Source organism: Erigeron canadensis, chromosome 5 (assembly GCF_010389155.1).
Source record: "Erigeron canadensis isolate Cc75 chromosome 5, C_canadensis_v1, whole genome shotgun sequence".
NCBI classification, from domain to species: domain Eukaryota; kingdom Viridiplantae; phylum Streptophyta; class Magnoliopsida; order Asterales; family Asteraceae; genus Erigeron; species Erigeron canadensis.
The window spans coordinates 32759146-32781613 of NC_057765.1; the positions used below are offsets into that span (position 1 = coordinate 32759146).

General features: G+C 33.6%; 4 protein-coding genes and 1 pseudogene across 4 annotated transcripts; all 5 read left to right on the forward strand.

Annotated features, from left to right (window-relative positions):
• The first annotated feature begins 879 nt into the window (after positions 1-879).
• Positions 880-5833, forward strand: LOC122601616 (disease resistance protein RPV1-like). The gene is made up of 5 exons (XM_043774364.1): positions 880-1400; positions 1565-2660; positions 2741-3037; positions 3166-5368; positions 5542-5833. Exons 1-4 carry the CDS (start codon positions 907-909, stop codon positions 3943-3945), a joined length of 2667 nt encoding a protein of 888 aa, XP_043630299.1. The 5' UTR covers positions 880-906; the 3' UTR covers positions 3946-5368; positions 5542-5833.
• Positions 5834-13523: 7690 nt separating this feature from the next.
• Positions 13524-14232, forward strand: LOC122601617 (disease resistance protein Roq1-like; the record flags this gene model as incomplete). The annotated part of the gene is made up of 2 exons (XM_043774366.1): positions 13524-14008; positions 14157-14232. Coding segments are annotated over exons 1-2 (561 nt in total), but the record flags the coding sequence as incomplete, so codon positions are not given.
• A 2-nt stretch (positions 14233-14234) lies between these two features.
• Positions 14235-16730, forward strand: LOC122601618 (TMV resistance protein N-like). The gene is made up of 3 exons (XM_043774367.1): positions 14235-15267; positions 15364-15737; positions 15854-16730. The coding sequence occupies exons 1-3, from the start codon at positions 14260-14262 to the stop codon at positions 16728-16730; spliced, it is 2259 nt and encodes a 752-aa protein (XP_043630302.1). The 5' UTR covers positions 14235-14259.
• A 2604-nt stretch (positions 16731-19334) lies between these two features.
• Positions 19335-19667, forward strand: LOC122601619 (TMV resistance protein N-like). The gene has a single exon (XM_043774368.1). It carries the CDS (start codon positions 19335-19337, stop codon positions 19665-19667), a length of 333 nt encoding a protein of 110 aa, XP_043630303.1.
• A 436-nt stretch (positions 19668-20103) lies between these two features.
• LOC122601620 lies at positions 20104-20744 on the forward strand (annotated as a pseudogene).
• The last annotated feature ends 1724 nt before the right edge of the window (positions 20745-22468 follow it).

Consider the following 22468-nt stretch of genomic DNA (forward strand, 5'->3'; position numbering starts at 1 on the left):
TTCTTCTCATATCCAATCTTTTCTTCTTTTTTTTTTTAATAAAAACTCGATAATACAGTTTAAGTGATTGATGTAATGTAACACTATGATATACAAAAGCTAAGCAATTTTTAAAATTTTAATTTTAACTTTGTTTTTGAACAACTCAAACCTTTTTTTTTAAATTTAATAAAAGAATTATTTGATGATTTATGTTATTATTTTTAGACGATTATGTTTATATTGAAAAATAATGCTAATGTTTCAAGTTAATTCCGTTTAAGTTATTTGAAGATTTATATATATATATATATATATTTTTTAATTTTCTATCACATAATTTTAAAAACTATTATTTCAAAACAAGTAAAAACTCAATTCGATTTTCCACGGTTTTTCAAATATATATCCGATCCTTGATTCTTTGAGTTCCGCAATCTTGACAAAAACACATATAATTCTTTGCATGTTGTTTGCTTTTATTTTAAATAAAAAATTTCCACGTATGTGTATTCTACTCACACAAACCATGAGTTTGTTCATACATTGGATCAACAAGATGGTACCACCATACTTAATGACCAATTTCTTAATAGCTGTTGTCCTAACGTGCGGGTACTTTAATAGTATTAAAATACTAAAATATATATATGACATTATTTTAGCTAACAATTAGATTATTACGGAGTATAAAACTTAAAAATATACGTATGGTGGCATTGTTTGTTTAAAAGTTAAATTTAAAATAAACTGAATGAAGATGTGACTTGTGAGATGGTTATGGCATTTTGCTTGTTGAGTGGGAAATAATGAAGCTTATCATCAGGTTATTGGTTTAAAATAAGAGGCATTTGTTTCTCCACGGCATTCTAATTCTAATTGAATCCATCATCCATTTTCTTTCAACTTTCTTTCTTTCTTTCAACAATGGCGTCTACTTCTGCTTCACCATCAATCCAGAGGATGAGCTTCAAGTACGATGTGTTTATAAGTTTTAGGGGTGCAGATACTCGTAAGAACTTTGTTGATCATCTTTACCATGCTCTTATGCAAAAAAGCATTCTTACTTATAAAGATGATGAGAGAATTAAGAAAGGAGAAAAAATCAGTGATGAGCTCATCACAGCTATAGAAGATTCGAGATTCTACGTCATAGTTTTCTCCAAGAACTATGCATCTTCGTCATGGTGTCTGGATGAGCTTGTGCAGATCATGGAGGAGTGCCACAAGTCAACCTTCCATACTGCTTACCCTGTCTTCTATGACGTGGAACCCACCGAGATACGCTATCAAAGTGGGTCGGTCGGAGAAGTGTTTAGCCAACTGGAAAACCAAGAGGCTGCTGCAGGGAAGAAATGGAGGGAGGCATTGAAAGATGCAGCTGATCTGGCTGGGTCGGTACTTAAGAACACGTTTGATGGGTATTTAACTTTTATTCCTTCTATCTATCTATATGATATGATCATCATTAATTATATAACAATGTATATATGTTATAGATATATAGATTTGAATATTAACTTTTTTTCACGTGGCGTCACTTATTGATGATCTGAACTAGTATTACTTTTCAACGTTAATTCAGGCATGAAGCTAAATTCATTCAAAAAATTGTTGAAACGATTTCACTAGATCTACGTTTCATTGATTCGGGTATTGATGGAAAGTTAATAGGCATGGAGTCCCGGGTAAAGGATGTTGTTTCAGCTTTGGAAATTGGATCTGATGACGTTCGCATAATAGGGATCAAGGGAATGGGAGGTGCAGGGAAGACAACTTTGGCCAGAGCTATTTTTGATCACATATCCGTTCAGTTTGAAGGTCAAAGCTTTGTTGAGAATGTGAGGGAAGAAGTTTCTAAATCTGGCTTGAAGAAATTGCAAAAACATGTCCTTTCAGATGTCGTAAGTGATCATGGAGTTAAAGTAAGTAGTGTTAATGACACGAAAAACATGATGAAAAAGATGATGTGTGGTCGAAAAGTTCTTCTTGTTCTCGATGATGTGGATAATATCGAACAGCTTGAGGCGTTAGCCGGTGAGCCTAATTGGTTTAAGCCAGGTAGTAGAATTATCATTACAACTAGAGATGAGCAAGTGCTGGTTGCACATCGAGTGAACTTGATTCTTGATGTCAATCTGTTATCGGTTGATGAAGCTGTTTGTCTCTTTAGTAGGTATGCTTTTGGAAAAGAGATTCCGATTGACGGGTATGAAGAACTTTCGAGACAAGTTGTACAGTATGCTGCCGGTCTTCCCTTAACCATTAGAGTTTTGGGCTCCTTTCTTTGTGGTAAAAACGAGCTTGAATGGATAGACGCCCTAGACAGACTAAAAACGATTCCCTTGAGGGAAACTCTTAAGAAATTGGAATTGAGCTATATTGGTCTAGAGGACGATTACAAAGAAATATTCCTAGATGTTGCATGCATTTTGAAAGGGTGGCAAAAGTATGAAGCAATTGAGGTGCTTGAAAGCTGTGGATTTCATGCCAGAATTGGCTTGAGAGTTCTTGAGCAAAGATCTCTCATTACTATTTCTAAATATGACCGCTTGGGCATGCATGACCATATAGAAGAAATGGGTAAAAATATTGTTCGCCGTTTGCACCCGAATGAGCCTAACAGACATAGCCGATTGTGGATCGAAGAGGAAATTGTAGATGTATTCGCTAATGATTTGGTAATGGTCAAGTTTGTAAAGACCAACGCATTTCCATTCTTTATGATCTAAGTCTTATAATAGCTGCTTTTGGTTTACAGGGTACTGAAGCAACAAGATGTTTGAAGTTTGATATGAATGTCGATTGCTCTGTACAGACAATTATCAAAGGTCTTGGAAACATGAAGAAACTTAGGATGCTTGTCATTTATGGAAATGGAGATGTTATCAATGACAGAGAAGTGCTTGACCAGTGCTTACCAAATGCTTTAAGATATATTAGCTGGGACCATTACCCTTTTGAGTCGCTAATGAAGTCATTTCAAAAAGACCATCTTGTTGGACTATCCCTGTATGATAGTGCAATTAAACAATTCTGGAAATGCGGAAAAACAAAGGTACGTAGAATAATGGTTGACTATATTTTCTCTTAATTATTCATTATATTAGATTATAATGCTATACATTTATTAGTTTGTTATATGATCAATATGTTTCTATTTTTTGTGGTTGTTGCTTATAATAGGTTCTTAAAAAGCTCAGATTCCTTGATATGAATATATCATATTTGAGAACTTTGGACCTTGAGATGTTTCCAAATATCGAAACCTTAAGTCTTCAAAGTTGTCATAAATTATTAGAACTTCACATGCCTGTTTGTTGTCCAAAGCTCAAATATGTCAATGTTGACCGTTCAATCTTGAAGACCCTTAACCTGGGTTCGACTCTGGATCTCGAGACGCTAAATCTTCAAAATTGCTATAAATTATCAGAACTTCACATGCCTGTACGATGTCCAAAGCTCAAATCCCTCAATGTTAAGCCTTCAAAGTTAAGGACCCTTAACCTAGGTTCAACTCCGAATCTTGAGACGCTAAATCTTGTAGGATGTGATTATCTAATAGAGCTTCACATGCCCTTCCGATGTCCAAAGCTCAAGTCCCTTAGCCTTAATTGCTTTAAGTTAAGGACACTTAACATGGGGGAGATTTCAGATCTCGAGACTTTAATTCTTGAAAATTGTTGTGATTTGGTAGAGTTTCACATGCCCATTGAGTGTCCCAAGCTCAACTGCCTCTGGATCATGAATTCTGCATTGAGGAACCTTAGCCTTGGGTTTACTCCGGAACTTGAGATGTTAAATCTTAGAGGCTGTCGTGATTTAGTAGAACTTAACATGCCCTTGGAATGTTCAAAGCTCAAAGATCTCAACCTTCAAGATTGTACGATGTTGAGGACGCTTAAGCTTGTGCCCACTCCGGATCTCAAGACATTAACTCTTGCAAGATGTCATGATTTATTATAACTTAACATGCCCTTCCGACTTCCAAAGCTCAAATCCCTCAGTGTTAATTTTTCAAAGTTGAGGACCCTTAACCTTGGGCCTACTCCAGAGCTTGAGACATTAATTCTTACAGGATGTCATGATTTATTAGAACTTCACATGCCTTTCCAATGGCCAAAGCTCAAATTCCTCAGCCTTAATTGCTCAAAGTTGAGGACCCTTAACATGGGGAGTACTCCATATCTCGAGACTTTAATTCTTGAACAATGTCATGATTTGATTGGGTTTTACATGCCCAATGAGTGTACAAAGCTCAAAACCCTCAGCCTTAATTGTTCAAAGTTGAGGACCCTTAACATGGGGAGTACTCCAGATCTCGAGACTTTAATTCTTGAAGAATGTCATGATTTGGTTGGGTTTCACATGTCCAATGAGTGTACAAAGCTCAAAACCCTCAGCCTTAGTGATACGAAGTTGAGGATACTTGACCTTGGGCTGACTCCATATCTCGAAAGGCTTGATATTGAAGATTGTTTTGATTTGGTAGAACTTCATTGTCCCATTGGATGTTTGGAAAAGCTTGTCTACTTAAACTTAACTAATTGTGGGGGTTTTAAAAATTTTTCGTTTGACAAGAGTATTCCATTGCGTAAGGTTGGTTCTTTACATCTCATTGCAGAGTCCGTTGATATCTGCCCATCACACTCTGATAGTAATTTGCAAAAGTTTCTATTTTCATGTTTATACGGAGAATCTATACCACCTTCAATTGGAAATCTCAGAAAGCTTCTTTCATTAGGTCACTGTACTTGTACAAACCTTGAGAGCTTTTCAGAAAGTATTTGTAGTTTACAATCTCTAAGAAAGCTTACACTTGAAGGCAGTATTCCTGAGGTTTCCAAGGACCTTGACCGATTAGAAAGTTTAGAGGAGCTAACTTTCTTGTCTGAAAAGATTCAACATCTTCCAGATAGCATTTGTATGTTGAAACATCTAAAACTTCTCCAACTTAAATCCTGTTGGTTAATTGAGAAGTTGCCCGAGGATCTTGGCCGGTTAGAGTGTTTGGAGGATCTTGACCTAACAGACTGTATCCATTTACGGGATATTCCAAAGAGCGTCTGTAATCTGAAGAGTTTAAAATATTTCCATCTCACATATTGTATGCTGGTTGAGAAATTGCCCGAAGAACTTGGACGTTTAGAATGTTTAAAAGAGTTGAATATAGAAGGTTCAGGCATAACTCATCTTCCACGAAGTATTTTTGAATTGGAAGGTCTGCGTATTATCGGGTCTAGATGGCGGCTTCAATCGTATGGTTTTACATCCATGTATCCTGTGTCACATAACTCAACTTACATGATGTACTGCTACATATAGCAGTGAATTGAAAAACATAGGTTCTCACAACATGAGCTCTTTCTACCAAGAAGTATTGTAGCAGGTACCTTCTCATTTTTATATTAAAGTATTTTAATATGGATTTGGAAATTCACACAAATTGTATCATGAACTTTTATGTTAAAGTATTTTAATATGGATTTTTATATTAAAGTATATATTTTAATAGGTTCTCAATAAATTAAGTAACATGAAGAATATGTATCATAACTTTAGGGGTGAAATTGGGTCCGTTTTGTGCTCGCCTTGCCACGAGCTTCCCGAAGTTGGCGATGATACGATTTTGACGGACAAAACTGCAAGGGACCAACGGATGGTTTTAAAAACTTGTGGAAGGTGCTGTTTCATATCAACCCCTAATTTGATTCTTATGGCTGCAGCTTTCTAATGCCTCAACTTTAGGCATTGTGATGCGACTTTGAGGGTGAGTTGCTGGACAATATATATATTTGCAGGTCCAAGGCAAGCATCTCACTTAAAACCATTTCATTTTATTGGATATCAGCTAGGGACATTTAATAAATTAATTTTTATAACTGATATGACTCATTCTATACCCCTGACAACGAGAAAAAAAAAAAAAAATATATATATATATATATAGGGGTGAGATAATTTGAGACTACTTCTTATTTTATGACTAATTAGGACCATTGATTTTTGTACACCATCATCATCTACTACGATATACAAGATTTTTTTGTAAAAACACTAAGACTTTCCGGCGATGGATCCATAGAAAAATCATGTGTAAGTCACTTACACATGTGTAAGTGTGTAAGTTAACTTACACATGATTTTTCTGTGGGCCCGTCGCTTGAAAGTCTTAGTGTTTTTACAAAAAAGTCTTGTATATCATAGTAGATCATGATGATGGTGTGTAACTTACGAAAATCAATGGTCCTTTTTTGGACTTTTTATAGTTAGTCTCAAATTATCTTTCCCTATATATATATATATATATATATATATATATATATATATATATATATATATATATATTAACGCAATAAGTAACATTAGTTGTATTTAGTTTCTACTTTAAGTAAACAATCGTCAACTACCCCCTCCGTCCAATTTTAGTTGTCATATTAACTAACTTTTGACCGTAAATAACTTTGTTTATACTATATGTTAGTTGATGAAACTTATATGGACGAAAAGTACATTAAAAACCCAATTCATTCATATATTTTATATCAAGTGTTACATAACACAAACAAAGTAATTTACAATCAAAGTTGACAACTAAAATGAGACGGATGAGTATTTTAACTTAAAGATCAATACTTATGATGTGTTTATCCTAAAGATCAAACAATCGTTATGATTAACTTGATCAATACTTATGATGTCAATAACTATTTTAATACTTTATTATAATGTTACTTTAATAGTCAATGCTTTTAAGTTGATCCAGGGTATTTTAAGTAACATTATATTTAAAGATTTAAATGTTTAAACTAATTTAGACTTGTATTGATTTAGTTAATTTTAATAAATTGAAGATTAAATTAAAGTTAGGTTAGTTGTCTTAAAAAAAAAAGTTTGAACCATATTTCTAATTTTTTTAATTTTAATTATAACACATACAAAATCTATTTCATGATCAAATTAAACTTTTTGTTTGGTTGTAAATGATTAGGTTGATACTATACATATTTATATATATACATAAATAAAAATAATATTAATAAGTATAAAATATTTAATAAGATATTGAAAGTCGATAATCTTGAAAAGTTAGAAAGTATTTTGTTGTTATCAATAATTTAATATTGAGTTCATATAAAATAATATTGTCCCTTTATATTGATACGTACTTGGTATGTACTATTTAGTATGTAATCGTACTTTAATAATCCCTTTAAAGTATGAACTTGATTACTTAAAGTATAAACTAAAATAATTATTGATAACATTGTGGGCTTGAAATTAATTATGTCACACGGGTATTTTAATATTAACAGTTGCTAAGTATTGATCAAGTTAATCAATTAACTTAATACTTGATTATAGGATATTAAATACGATTTAAAGTATTAACATGATTATAACAGTTGATTATTAAAGATCAATACCAACGATTATGTAACTGTAATACATTTTGAGCAACGATTATTAAAGTAGTACGTACTTTAATAGATGTGTTCAGCTGATAAATAAAAATAATATTAATAAGTATAAAATTAAATATTTAATAAGATATTAGATTTTAGACCTGTGTCCAATACTTGACACGGGGCTTTATGACATGAGTTACAAATATAAGTTTGGTCACCCATGTCATTGTATTATGTTACAGGCAAACATTACGATAATACGTTTTTTTATTTAATATTGAAATAATTTAGATTTGTATCTCTCGATATTGCGCTTTTTTTTTTAATCATATAACTGGTTGAGACTTCATATAATGATGAACCATTTTTTGGGTTACCTTTTGTTACATCTGCTATATGCTAATTAATTTTTCGTTTGTTAGGTTTCTATTTTCCATTAAGATTTGTTGAATTGTTCATCATATTGTTAATGAGTTTGTGTAATTGTATTTGACAAATTAATAAAAGATATGAATCGTTATATAAAAGAAGATTGTTTGGTAGTATTACAATTATAGACAATCTAAAATTTCGTTATTAGAATATACCGTACATATAATCAATTAAAGATTGTTAACATTAATATAAGTTTTGTTTATTTTTTTTAAATATTGGAATTTGTAAAAATATTTTTATTTGTTATAAAATAAAATTAAAAATTAGAAAGAAGAAAAAAGAAAAGGAAAAGGAAAATATAGTATTATTCTAATCAACTTGGACGTTTGGTAGGATGAATCATAGAGAATGGAATGATAATAAGGAATGGAAATGAAGAGAAAAAGAATAGGATCGAAAGAATCAAACCTATTCTCTTGTTTGGAACAAATAAACTAATAAAGAATTGACTTGAGATCTATGAGAATGAATAAATTTACTCTTTGTTTGTATCACATGGAAATAATATTAAATGAATCCAACAATCAACTTTACCTATTTTTTCCACTGTTAAAACATTACGTTTTCCAATATAATAATGTTTGGATAAATAATTTAACAAATATTGGCTACTCTCAAAGATATAAAAAAGAGAACATGAGCTTGTTGAAGATTAATTACACATAGAAACTAAATTTCAACAAATCAACAAATATAATTTAATCCAAAAAATAGCGGCAGCAGGGGTAGGTTATGTCCATGAAATTCAAAGCAGCTAAGCAGACATAGTGACATCGGAGAAGACGCTCTTGAATGAAAGTTGATAAAGAATTGAAGGAAAAAAAATGTTCCAGATTTAAAAATTGATAGAATGGGGTGTTTTTTAAGTTTGGGGAAAGAAGATGATAGTGTATCTTGTCTTTTTGTGATGATTCTATCTTTCACAGGGAATGGCTCATAGTTGTATATTCTATTATCCTCCATTCCATGCCTTTTATTAAAGAATGAATATGTGAAAGAGAATCGATATCTGATTCTCATTTTTATCACTTATCCATTCTCAACGGTAAACAAACAAGAGATTGTTCTTCAATTCCATTTCTTATCATTCCATTCCCTTCAATCAAACACCCCCAAAAACTTAAAAAATAATAGTATAATTACTCTTAACATCTTAATATATTTACATTAAATTCTGTTTATTTTTAATTAATTAAGTTTATATTTATATAATAAAAATATTATTAGATATATATTATTTACTATTCTATTGGATATATATAAATTATTATTCTATTGGATACTATCAGATATATATTACCTATTATTATTTTATATTCTATTAAAATTATTGGGTAAAAAGTGTAAATTTATGATGGAAAACAAAAAAGTGTAAATTAAAGTCAAAATTGAAACAAAAGTCAACTTTAAAAAATTGAGAGTTATAATTAGTCGATAAGTTATTAGAGCAACTGTGTTTTAGTATAATAAAAGATTGAAAGTCGATAATCTTGAAAAGTTGAAAGTATTTTGTTGTTATCAATAATTTAATATTGAGTTCATATGAATTGTGGTCATGTAACCTATGATGCACCGAAACTCCAAATAGGTTGGCGTACCCGTTTCGGAAACTCCATGGGAACGGAAACTCGTACGAAACGCGTGCGAAGCGTTTCCTTGAAGTTTTCATATATACCGAAACATTTCTGTGAAGTTTCCATACTGTATCTAATTAATATCAGGGTTTCAATGAGTTTTTTGTATTCCAAACACGACTTCCATCTTGCGATTATGCATACCCCCAAACACAAATCATCTAAATTATACCATTGAGATCACCATCAGACTTTTTCTGTTCCAAAAATGATTAGTAAAAATTTAATCCGTTATCACCTATCACCATCAAACATATATTATAAAGTTATACATATATAATTATATATAATCTCTCAAGTCTCAAATCTCTCTATATAAAATCAATTTATTTTTATTTTAAAAAAATTTTTTGATGTCGTATCTTTGCCGTATCTGTATCCTAAATTTTTTTGTTTTGCCGTTCCCCGTCCTCGTATCGTTCCCGTACCGTTTTGCCGTATTCGTTTCGGTGCTACATAGCATGTAACCCGAGCAACTATTTAATTTCCTCAACGCACAGGTCTTGTTTCTTGCTAGAGTATGTAAGATATTTTTATCTGTAGTTTTTATATCAAATTCCAATCAAATTGATACGATTAATATATACTTGAATATTTTAGTGAAAAGTGCCTACACCTTCATGTGTGACCGTGGATGCTTTGGTGTTGCTGATGAGGAAACTAATTGGAAGGATAAGGAAACTGATGCTTTGGTGTTGCTGCTAATGCTTTGACTGTAGATGGTAATAAATCTGAACCGGTGAGTGAAGAAAAAACGCAAGAGGTAATGAACGAACTTTTCAACATCGTATTTCCCATTTAGATGTTGGTGAGGTTGTCGAAGCTTGTTACAACGATCCCATTAAAGTGAAGACCTTGTTTACCTTGCCATCGTATATGAGGAAAGTTTATGTTATAGGGTTCTTACACCCTCAAGTCTAGTTCAAGAGTTGTACTGTATTTTATGTAACCTGGCATAAAAGAAACCTCTTGGTTTTGGTAGTTATGACAATGTCATAACATTGGTATTTTATGTTGAAGTCTGTTTTCTAGTTTTGTAAGTTTTATTATGACTGTTGCTATTATTTCTTGTTAAGCTTTGGGGGATTGCGTATGAGGTGGTGAGCTTTTGGGGACTAAATTAAATGAGAACCCTGCTATTGATTATGATGCGGTGCTAAAATCTTTTTTTTTTTATGACATGAATGTGTAAAGATTATGATTTGTCCGTGATAATTGAGAAAAAATACACTTATATATACTATAATGTATTTCTAAGAACCAAGCGGGATCAATGGCAATGATAATGATTGCTTTGCATTTACCAAGCAACAATAATGCAATGATAGTATTCTCTAGTATTTCATTGCATATTCTTTCCCATTTCATAGTTTGAACCAGGCACATCCGGAGAGTTAATTACAAAAATCGTCCTTGTTGTGGTACCCAACTTGCAGGTTTCATCCCTAACTTTTATAAATTACACTTTTAGTCCAAAAAACTTTGCTCCATCAACGCTTTTGGTCCTACCCCTTAACGTCCGTTTAAAGAGTGATCAAATGTCAGACACATGATGGGTATTTCAGTCTTTTTCCTACACAAGACCAAAAGTGTAATTAACTCAAATATCTTTTAATATCATCATCATCATTTCAATCTAGATTTTGAAACAAATAATAGATCTACAAATTGAGATTACAAACAATGAAATGATATAATCTGAGACTTAAAATCTTCAAAAACAATATAAAAATAAACATATACATACAAAACCCCATCTCAAAATTTGCCGACACACAAGCCTAGAAACACGAAATTTTCATATATGTATGTAATATGTATATATATGTGCATATACATACATGAAACATGTTGACTACCGCTGCAAACTGCGACAAAACACAATCAATTACTATTGTTGTATCTTTCAACAACCACTAGAAGTCCTACCGCTACAACTTTTAACAACCACCACCATTCTTGCTGGGGCAACCTCCAAAGACCACTACCCATACCATCTAAAACCCCAAAATCCATCTCCGACCACCACCATCCTAAAGTTTATATATCTTATAGTGATAATCTCCTATATAGAGATCTACTATATATATGTATATATATATAGAAATATATAGATAGATGTGTTATATATATATGGGATGACTATCAAATGAGAACCAAATTAAAATAAGAACAAATGAGAACACATAAAATTACATTTTGATGCATTAAAAGTCCTTAAAACTGGCATAGTGCATGACTAATTATCATTATTTAAGTGTTTAACAACACATTGATCCGTCAAAATCGAAAAAATCACGTTTTTTGTTGGATGCATCATTTTGATGAATATGAATCCAAGATGGATGCATAAAACAAAAAACGTGATTTTTTCTGTAATTAACTCAAACATTAATTTGATGATGTTAATCAACTAATAAAGGATTGATTTTGGATTAGTTTTATTAAATACGTAACCTTAGCCAATGAAGGTCAGTCCAACTGGTCAGAGATACTCTCGGTTTTATCCAAGGTCTTGACTTCGATCCTTAGGGATGACAAAACCTTGGAGTTTTCCCCCTGAATACTTGTAACGGCTCATGATCAACATCTCGTTGTCTAGAGTACGTGCGATACTTCATCATTATACGATAAGATTTCTCCAATGTAGTATACCGACTGAATGTTCGGAAAAAAGATACTTAAGCTTATACTAACATATCATTAAAAAGATATTGTTATCATCAACATGTATATCTCCCTTATGTCATATACGCTCAATAAACAATAAAAGTATTGTTATTATCAAATAATGTATGGTTTATATTTATTTTAATATCTTAAGAATATATATTAACAATAATAAATATAATAAAATTAAATTATGATTATGAAAATAAGGATAGTTTGTCACAATTTTATGTGAGTAGAACTATCTTTATTTCATCATGTTAAAATTTGCTTATGTCATAATTATAATAAAAAATAAAAATTATAGATCCACACAAAAATTGATACATAGTTTTGAATAAGAAATAAAAAATATAATGCTCACGTAAGGTGTTATTAACTATTTCTTCTTTAAAAAGTTGATTTGTAATTACAATTTTCATTTTTAAAGTAATAATAAACAACAGATGTCATATAAAAAATATATAAACAAATATTATATAAAAAAATATTACAAAAGATGGAATACATGTTCAAATTGTAAATTATAACTTTTTAGTTTTTCTTTATCCACATCTTTTATTATTGAATTTATAAATTTAAATTTAATCTTATCTTAAAAAATAAAAATGTTATAAATAATTGGTATAGAGTAGTATACAAGAAAACACAATGAAATTAAAGGACTACAATGGTCAATGGTCAATGATGGTGCATGTTGTGGAAAATAAGATGCAAAGAATCTTATGGTCTTTTTTTTTCTATTATTTATTGATCAGATTTGTACCCGTCGTAATCATGTTCACACCTTTACTCATGCTATGTAAATTTTGGTACTCGATCATTCAAGGTTTATTTTTGGTTTTTTTTTTTTCAAATTGAATCCCGCAATCATTTTGATCTATACCTTGTATGGCGTCGACTAGCAAGTTTATCGAAGTAAAAAAGAAAAAGGAAAAAAAAATTCAATTGTCCATACTTGTTAATATTTTTAAACCGTAGAAAAATCGTTATGTTTTATATCAAGTTGAAGGACTACATAAGTGATATGAATAAAGATTAAAAAGTTTAAGAAGACATGGACTAAAGAAAGCTTGAACTGAAGACAAAGATACTCTGTTATTCTACACTGATATTCCGATCATATTTTTCTCTCATCCTTTTCATCTTACTTAGGTACTTCTTTTCCAGATTGATTGATATTCATATATATACTTGTTTTCCGCATAACAAGTTTTGATTATATGTTATATATGGATCGAGTTTAATAGTGGGTATTGTTGTTGAAATCTGAAATTGAAAAGTTGTTGGTTAAGACTTTTGATTATATTTCAGGAAAACGTTCAGTACTCGATCATCCGAGGTTTTTATTTTATATTTTAATTTCATTCTCATCATTTCGATACCCATACCTTCAATGGCCTCTACTTCGGCATCATCCGATCACAAGAGCTTCAAGTACGATGTGTTTATAAGCTTTAGAGGCGAAGATACTCGTAAGAACTTCGTTGATCATCTTTACCATGCTCTTATGCAAAAAAGCATTCATACTTATAAAGATGATGTCAGAATCACTAAAGGCAAAAGAATCAGTGATGAGCTCATCACTTCCATCCAAGACTCGAGGTTCTACGTCATAGTTTTCTCCAAGAACTATGCATCCTCGTCATGGTGTCTGGATGAGCTTGTGCAGATCATGGAGGAGTGCCACAAGTCAACCTTCCATACTGCTTACCCTGTCTTCTATGACGTGGAACCCACCGAGATCCGGAAACAAAGTGGGTCGGTCGGAGAAGCCTTTAGCAAACATGAAAACCAAGATCCCTCTGCTGCCAAATGGAGACAAGCATTGAAAGAAGCGGCTGATCTGGCTGGCTGGGAGTTGAAGAACACTCTTGATGGGTATCTAACTTAACTTTTATTCATTATCCTTCTTTGAATCAAAACTACTTACGATGATTATCGATCAGTTATCACATATATGCTATAGATAAATCTGATAGAGTAGATATTCACTTTTTTATCCTATATATGTTAAACTATAATTATTTTTAATGTACAGGCATGAAGCTAAATTTATTCAAAAAGTTGTCGAAGAGATTTCACTAGATTTACGTTTCATTGATTCGAGTGTTGATGGAAAGTTAATAGGCATGGAGTCCCGGGTAAAGGGTGTTGTATCAGCTTTGGAAACGGGTTCTGATGACGTTCTCATGATAGGGATCAAAGGGATGGGAGGGGCCGGGAAGACAACTTTGGCCAGAGCTGTTTTTGATCACATCTCCATTCAGTTCGATGGTCAAAGCTTCGTTGAGAATGTAAGGGAAGTTTCTAAAGCTTCTTTATCTGGTTTGAAGAAACTGCAAAAACAGGTCCTTTCAGATGTCTTAAATGAAAAAGGAATCAAAGTAAGTAATGTTCATGAAGGGAAAAAAATGATGAAAAATAAGATGCGTGCTCGAAAAGTTCTTGTTGTTCTCGATGATGTGGATAATATCGAACAGCTTGAGGCATTAGCCGGTGAGCCTAATTGGTTTAAGCCGGGAAGTAGAATTATCATTACAACCAGAGACGAGCAAGTGCTGGTTTCACACCGAGTATATTTGATTCGTGATGCCAATCTGTTATTGGATGACGAAGCTGTTTGCCTCTTCAGTAGGTACGCTTTTGGAAAAGAGATTCCGATTCAGGGGTATGAAGAACTATCGCGACAAGTGGTAGGTTATGCTTCCGGTCTTCCCTTAACCATTAGAGTTTTGGGCTCCTTTCTTTGTGGTAAAGATGAGCCTGAATGGGAAGATGCCATTGACAGACTAAAAACGATTCCCTTGAGGGAAACTCTTGAGAAATTGGAATTGAGCTATATTAGTTTAGAAGAGGATTACAAAGAAATATTCCTAGATGTTGCATGCATATTGAAAGGGTGGAGAAAAGATAAAGCAGTTGAAGTGCTTGAAAGCTGTGGATTTCATGCTAGAAATGGCTTGAGAGTTCTTGAGCAAAAATCTCTCATTACTACTAAATATGGCTACTTGGGCATGCATGACCATATTGAAGAAATGGGCAAAAATATTGTTCGTCGTTTGCACCCGAGTGAGCCTAGTAGACATAGCCGATTGTGGATTCAAGAGGAAATTGCAGATATACTGGCTAATGATTTGGTGAGGATCAAGTTTACAAGTTAGATGGTAAAAACTAACACATTTCCATTCCTTATGTTCCAAGTTTTCTAATAATTATCTGCTTTTGGTTTACAGGGTACTGAAGCAACAAGATGTATAACATTGAAAATGACCACTAAGAATTTCTGTGTAGAGACTTTTATCAAAGGTCTTGGAAAAATGAAAAATCTTAGAGTTCTTGATATGGACATGTCTGGAAGCGGAGATCCTAGAGAAATTGATATGGTCATGTATGGAAGCGGATATGGTACCAACGCCAGAGAAGTACCTGGTCTATGCTTACCAAATGCTTTACGATATTTCAGATGGGACCTTTACCCTTTCGAGTCCTTAATGAAATCATTTCAAGAGGACCATCTTGTTGGACTTTTCCTATTTGAATGTGAATTTAAACAATTTTGGAATTGTGGAGAAAGAAAGGTAGAATTATCTTATGCGCTTACTAGTTTGTTATATAATCAAATATATAATATTTATCATTTTGTGACTGTTTCTTATAATAGGTTCTTAAAAAGCTCAGATTCCTTGACATGACACTATCAAATTTGAGAACTTTGGACCTTAGGATGATTCCAAATATTGAAACGATAAGTCTCAAAGAATGTTATAGTTTCGGAGAACTTAACATGCCCTTCGAATGTTCAAAGCTCAAAACCATCAACCTTGAATATTGCAGCGAGCTGAGAACCCTTAAGCTTGCGCCCACTCCAAATCTCGAGACATTAATTCTTGCAGGATGTCATAATTTATTAGAACTTCACACGCCTTTCCGGTGTCCAAAGCTCAAAACCCTCGACCTTAGCGATTGTGAGATTTTGAGGACCCTAAAGCTTGCGCCCACTCCAAATCTCGAGAAATTCATTCTTGCAGGATGTCATAATTTATTAGAACTTCACATGCCTTTCCGATGTCCAAAACTCAAAGCCCTCGATCTTAACTGCTCAAAGTTATGGACCCTTGAATTTTGTCCAACTTTGGATATAGAGACATTAAGTATACAAGAACCTGATTTGTTAGAACTTCACATGCCCAATGAGTGTCCAAACCTCAAATCCCTCAGTGTCAACTCTTCAAAGTTAAGGACCCTTAAACTTGGGTCGACTCCGAACCTTGAGACATTAAGTCTTGTAAGATGTCCTGATTTAACAGAAGTTCACATGCCTTTCCGGTGTCCAAAACTCAAAGCCCTCAATCTTAACTGCTCAAAGTTAAGGACCCTTGAATTTTGTCCAACTTTGGATATAGAGACATTAAGTATACAAGAACCTGATTTGTTAGAACTTCACATGCCCAATTGTCCAAGCCTCAAATCCCTCAATGTTAACTATTCAAAGTTGAGGACTCTTAACCTTGGGTCAGCTCCGGATCTTGAGACGTTAAGTCTTGAAGGATGTCATAGTTTATTGGAACTTCACATACCCATATGTTGTCCAAAGCTATAAACCCTAAGCCTTAACTGCTCAAAGTTGAGGATCCTTGAATTTGGGCCGACTCCGAATCTTGAAATGCTAGATATTAAAGATTGTTTTGATTTGGTAGAACTTCATTGTCCAATTGGATGTCTGGAAAAGCTTGTCTACTTAAACTTAAGTAATTGTTTGGGATTTAAAAGTTTTTTGTTTGACAAGAAGATTCAATCACCTGAGGTCGTTTCTTTACATCTGATTGCACAGTCTGTAAATAAATGCCCATTGCACTCTGACAGTAATTTGCAAAAGTTTTTGTTTTCATGTTTTTATGGAGAACCTGTACCTTCTTCAATTGGAAATCTCAGAAAGCTTAATTCAGTAGGTCTCTGTACTTGTACAAACCTTGAGAGCTTTTTAGAAATTGTTTGTAATTTACAATCTCTAAGAAAACTTATACTTGAAGGCAGTATTCCTGAGGTTCCCAAGGACCTTGACCAATTAGAAGTTTTAGAGGAGCTAAGTTTGTTTTCTGAAAAGATTCAACATCTTCCAGATAGCATTTGTATGTTGAAACATCTAAAACTTCTCAAACTTAAATCTTGTTGGTTAATTGAGAAGTTGCCTGAGGATCTTGGCTGGTTAGAGTCTTTGGAGGATCTCTACCTAACAGACTGTATACTTTTAAGGGATATTCCGAAGAGCATCTGTGAGTTGAAACGTTTAAAATATTTTCATCTCCCCTATTGTATGCTAGTTGAGAAATTGCCCGAAGAACTTGGACATTTAGAATGTTTAAAAGAGTTGAATATAGAAGGTGCGGGTATAACACATCTTCCACGAAGTATTTTTGGATTGAAAGGTCTGCGTATTATCGGGTCTAGATGGCAGCTTCGGAGGTATGGTTTTGCATCCATGTATCCTGTGTCAGAAAATTCAAGTTACACGGTGTACTGCTACATAAAACAATGCAAAACATAGGAACTCAACATACCGAGAAGTATTCTAGCAGGTACTTTCTCATTTTGTATAGTAATATCTTAATATGGATTTGGAAATGTATACAACAATACTCAATATATTAACATGAAGAATATGTATCATAACTGTAGGGGTGAATTTGGGTTCGTTTTGTGCTCACCTTGCCAATAGCTTCCCGAAGTTGGCGATGATACAATTGATAATATTGTGAAGTGCAAAACTTAAAACCTTTCATTTGCTTGGATATCAGCCCTGCATTTTTATTTGTTTTCGGTTTACGAAGTTTTCAGAGATAAGCCCTGCATTTTTATTTTTTTCTGTAAGTTATGTTTTGTACTTTTGTAAGCAGGTTCTTCTTTCTTGCTTTTCGTAGTGAATAAAATAGCACCATTGATGTTTTCATTTAAAAGAAGTGGTTATAATTAGGAATGTTTTTTATTTTTCTGTCTAATTTACTGTACAAAGAAAGTAAATGGTGATATGACAATTTAGGGTGCCAAGTTAAGGTATAATTCCTAAATCAGAAGAGGTACAGATAACTTCTTTATATATAAATTTTTTACATCGGAGTTGGACAAATTGATAATTAGATAGTTCAGTTAGGAAAGTTGACTTCTTAAGAAAGTCAAACTGTGGTCCAGATGAAAATGGTGGGATCTATATAATTGATAATTCAGGAATGTTTATCAGGTGATGCAATGGACCAGTGGAAGGATTTTTATTAGTCAACATTGGGGATGAATACATTGAATATCAGCATATTTGACTTTTTTTAGTCAAATGACAGTCTTTCTTCATATTCAGTAAAGATGAGTAACAGAAAGTATATAGTGATTTATGTAAAAGGCAAGGGGTATATCGGTAATTGGAGAGTCAAACTTCTTTCTGAAATGTGGTAAAAAAAATTTAACAGCGAGTTAAAAGTCGGTCGTTAGCATCTTTCTTTATTAATTATTATTTGTATATATCTTGTTGGTTTACAAATTCCTTGAAAGAATATATTACTGTATGAATGATGATGATTTTTGGGTGGCAGTCCTAAAAAACCACGGCTTTTGGGTTTGAACGTGGGATATGGTATTCACGTGAAGTTCTTGATACGATGCTTCATGAACTATGTCATAATTCTGTTAGTCCTCATAATGTTGCTTTCTATAAACTCTGGGATGCTCTTAGGAAGGAATGTGAGGAGTTTATGAGTAAAGGGATTTTTCGGTCTGGTCATGGGTTTGATCTTCCCGGTAGACGTATAGGTGGATTCCCTCGTCAACAGCCCCTTTCGTCTCCTCGCCCGACTGCACTTGTCGCCGCTCAAAATAGAGCCCGTTTGGGACCAGCTGCTGGCCCTAAACGCCCCTTTCGTCTCCCCACGAGACTGCACTTGTTGCCGCTCAAAATAGAGCCCGTTTGGGATCAGCCATCCCTAAACGCCTTGGTGGCGATAAATCTGTTATGTCTTCCCTGACTCCCGGACAAGCAGCTGCAATGGCTGCAGAAAGGAGATCACATGACAGACATATGGTGTGGCTTACAGCAACTAGTCGAAGAAGAAGACGGAGAAACTGTGCCACAAAGCTCGGCTTCCTCTAGTGTTCTAGGTTCTAAAAGAAGTCACCAATCAAATGATAGTCATTTAAAACTAAATATTGTTGACCTTCAATGGCGTCTACTTCAGCTTCCTCCGTTCAGAAGTGCAGCTTCAAGTACGATGTGTTTATAAGTTTTAGAGGTAAAGATACGCGTAAGAATTTTGTTGATCATCTTTATCATGCTCTTCACCATAAAAGCATTCATACTTACAAAGATGATGAGAGGATTAAGAAAGGGAAAACCTTCAGTGATGAGCTCATCACAGCCATCCATGACTCGAGGTTCTACGTCATTGTTTTTTCCAAGAACTATGCGTCTTCATCACGGTGTTTGGATGAGCTTGTCCAGATCATGGAGGAGTGCCACAAGGCAGCCTTCCATACTGCTTACCCGGTCTTCTAAGGCATCGAACCAACCGAGATACGCTATCAAAGTGGGACAGTCGGAGAAGCATTTAGCCAACTTGAAAACCAAGAGGCTGCTGGGAAATGGAGGAAGGCATTGAAAGATGCAGCTGATCTCGCTGGCTGGCAGTTGAAGGACACCCTTGATGGTTAAGTACTTTTATTCCTTTCTCCTTTTCAATATTCTCTATATTTGTTTCTTTTTAATCCATGATTGAGTTAAAAATATATAATTATATATGATCATTATCACAATGTATGTTATAGATAGATCTGATTTATGAACTTTTTTATGTGGTGGTGTAACTTTGAATAACTTATATGGCTATATTGAACTAGTTTTATATATTCCACATACAGGCATGAAGCTAAATTTATTCAAAAAGTTGTTGAAGAGATTTCACTTGAGTTACGTTTCATTGATTCAGGTATTGATGGAAAGTTAATAGGAATGGAGTCCCGGAAAGGGTATTGTATCTGCTTTGGACACTGGTTCTGATGATGTTCGTGTTATAGGGATCAAGGGGATAAGAGAGGGGGGGGGGGAAGAAATCTTTGGCCAGAGCTGTTTTTGATCATGTATCGAGTTGGTTCGAAGGTCAAAGCTTTGTTGAGAATGTAAGGGGAAGTTTCTAAAGCTTCTTTATGTGGTTTGAAGAAATTGCAAAAACAAGTACTTTCAGATGTCTTAAATGATCAAGGAATTAAAGTACGTAGTGTTCATGACGGGAAACACATGATGAAAAAGATGATGTGTGGTCGAAAAGTTCTTGTTGTTCTAGATGATGCGGATAATATAGAACAGCTTGAGGCATTAGCCGGTGAGTCTAATTGGTTTAAGCCTGGAAGTAGAATTATCATTACAACCAGAGACGAGCAAGTGCTGGTTGCACACCGTGTGAACTTGATTTGTGATGTCAATCTGTTATCACATGAGGAAGCTGTTTGCCTCTTTAGTAGGTACGCTTTTGGAAAAGAGATCCCCATTCATGGGTACGAAGAGCTTTCTAGAAATGTGGTATCTTATGCTGCTAGTCTTCCCTTAACCATTAGAGTTTTGGGCTCGTTTCTTTGAGGTAAAAATGAGATTGGATGGAAAGATGCCATAGACAGACTAAAAACATATCCCTTGAGGGAACTCTTGAGAAATTGGAATTAAGCTATATTAGTCTGGAGGAGGATTACAAAGAAATATTCCTAGATGTTGCATGCATATTGAAAGGGTAGCACTTGAACTGCTTCATCTTTGTTTCTAAATATGGCGAGTTGGGCATGCATGACCATATTGAAGAAATGGGCAGAAATATTGTTCGTCGTTTGCACCCGACTGAGCCTAATAGACATAGCCGATTGTGGATTCAAGAGGAAATTGTAGATATTTTGACTAAATGAATCGGTAAGTATCAAATTTACATATTAGGTGGAAAACAAAACCAAACACATTTCCATTCTTTATTATCCATTTTCTGTAATGACTGCTTTTGGTTTATAGGGTACTGAAGCAACAAGGTGTATAAAGATGGAAATGACTCAGGAATTATGTCTAGAGACCTTTATCAAAGGTCTCAGAACCATGAAGAAACTTACGGTTCTTTACACGTCTGGAAGTGGAGATTATATCAACGCTAGAGTGTAGAGATATGTATCTGTTTATTATTATTTGTTAAAGGTTTATTTTGTACTTAGCTGATAGTTAGAGGATAATAATGTCGTTAGTTAATTTTCTTTTGTATTTAAGCCATTTAATGGCTCACTTTCAAGGTTAATGAAAAATAACCATTCACCAAATTCTTTGTTTTCTCATGGCATTAGAGCAGGATTTCTGATCCATTTTCATTCCAATTTCAATCACAAATCCTATTTTCTTCTTTGATTGTCACAATTTTTTTTGTTTTTTGTTTTCCGAGCCATTCTTGATCCAAATTTGTGACGGCTCGATTCTTTGTTTTTTTTTTCTTTCTTCGATCGGTGATATTCAAGTTTCTAAAGAATTCATCTACAACTAAATTTCTATTTGACAACAAATTAGTGGGTCGGTGATATTCATTTTCCATTGAATCACTTCTATCAAATTTCATTGGCTAATTCGTGTTTCATTTCCATTTTGTTCGATCGATCTCGAAAGTGCTAGGGTTTTTCCAAAGAATTGGTTTGAAGAGTTTATTCGAAGAATTTACTAAACTGTTCGTGTTGCTGCCTAAATAATTTGTATTCCACCATCCATTCAATTCTATTTGTTGGCTCATTTTCCATATCCAATCTGGCCATCAACCGTATTTTTTAGTTAGGGTTCTTGTGTTCTTCAAAAGAATAGGAAATTCGCTCCTTTTAGTTCACAGACCTTATTTCAAAGAGTTTGTCACAGAATTTGTCCACAGAACTTATTCATAGAATTAATTCAGAGAACTTATTTCATAGAACCTATTCACACAGATCTTAAATCCATAAAACTCATTCCATAGAACTCATTCCACACGGAATTTAAATCATTTTACATTGATCCAATTCTATTTGTTCTTTTTTTTGTGTGTATACTTTCAAGTATTTTGTTTCAGTTCCGCTGATTGAATTACTTCGTTAGGTGCATTTTCATTCCATTTCATCGCCCTTTCACAGTGATTTCTAAAGCATTGTTTTCGGTGTAATATTGTTTTTTATCACCTTTTGACATTGTGCCTTGTTGATTTTTATTTGGTGATATCAATTTCCATTGCAATTCACTTTACAAATTTTTCACTTTCGGTAGTTTCGAGAATGATTTCTGGACCTATTAATTGCATGTCTCCGACTTCGTGCCAT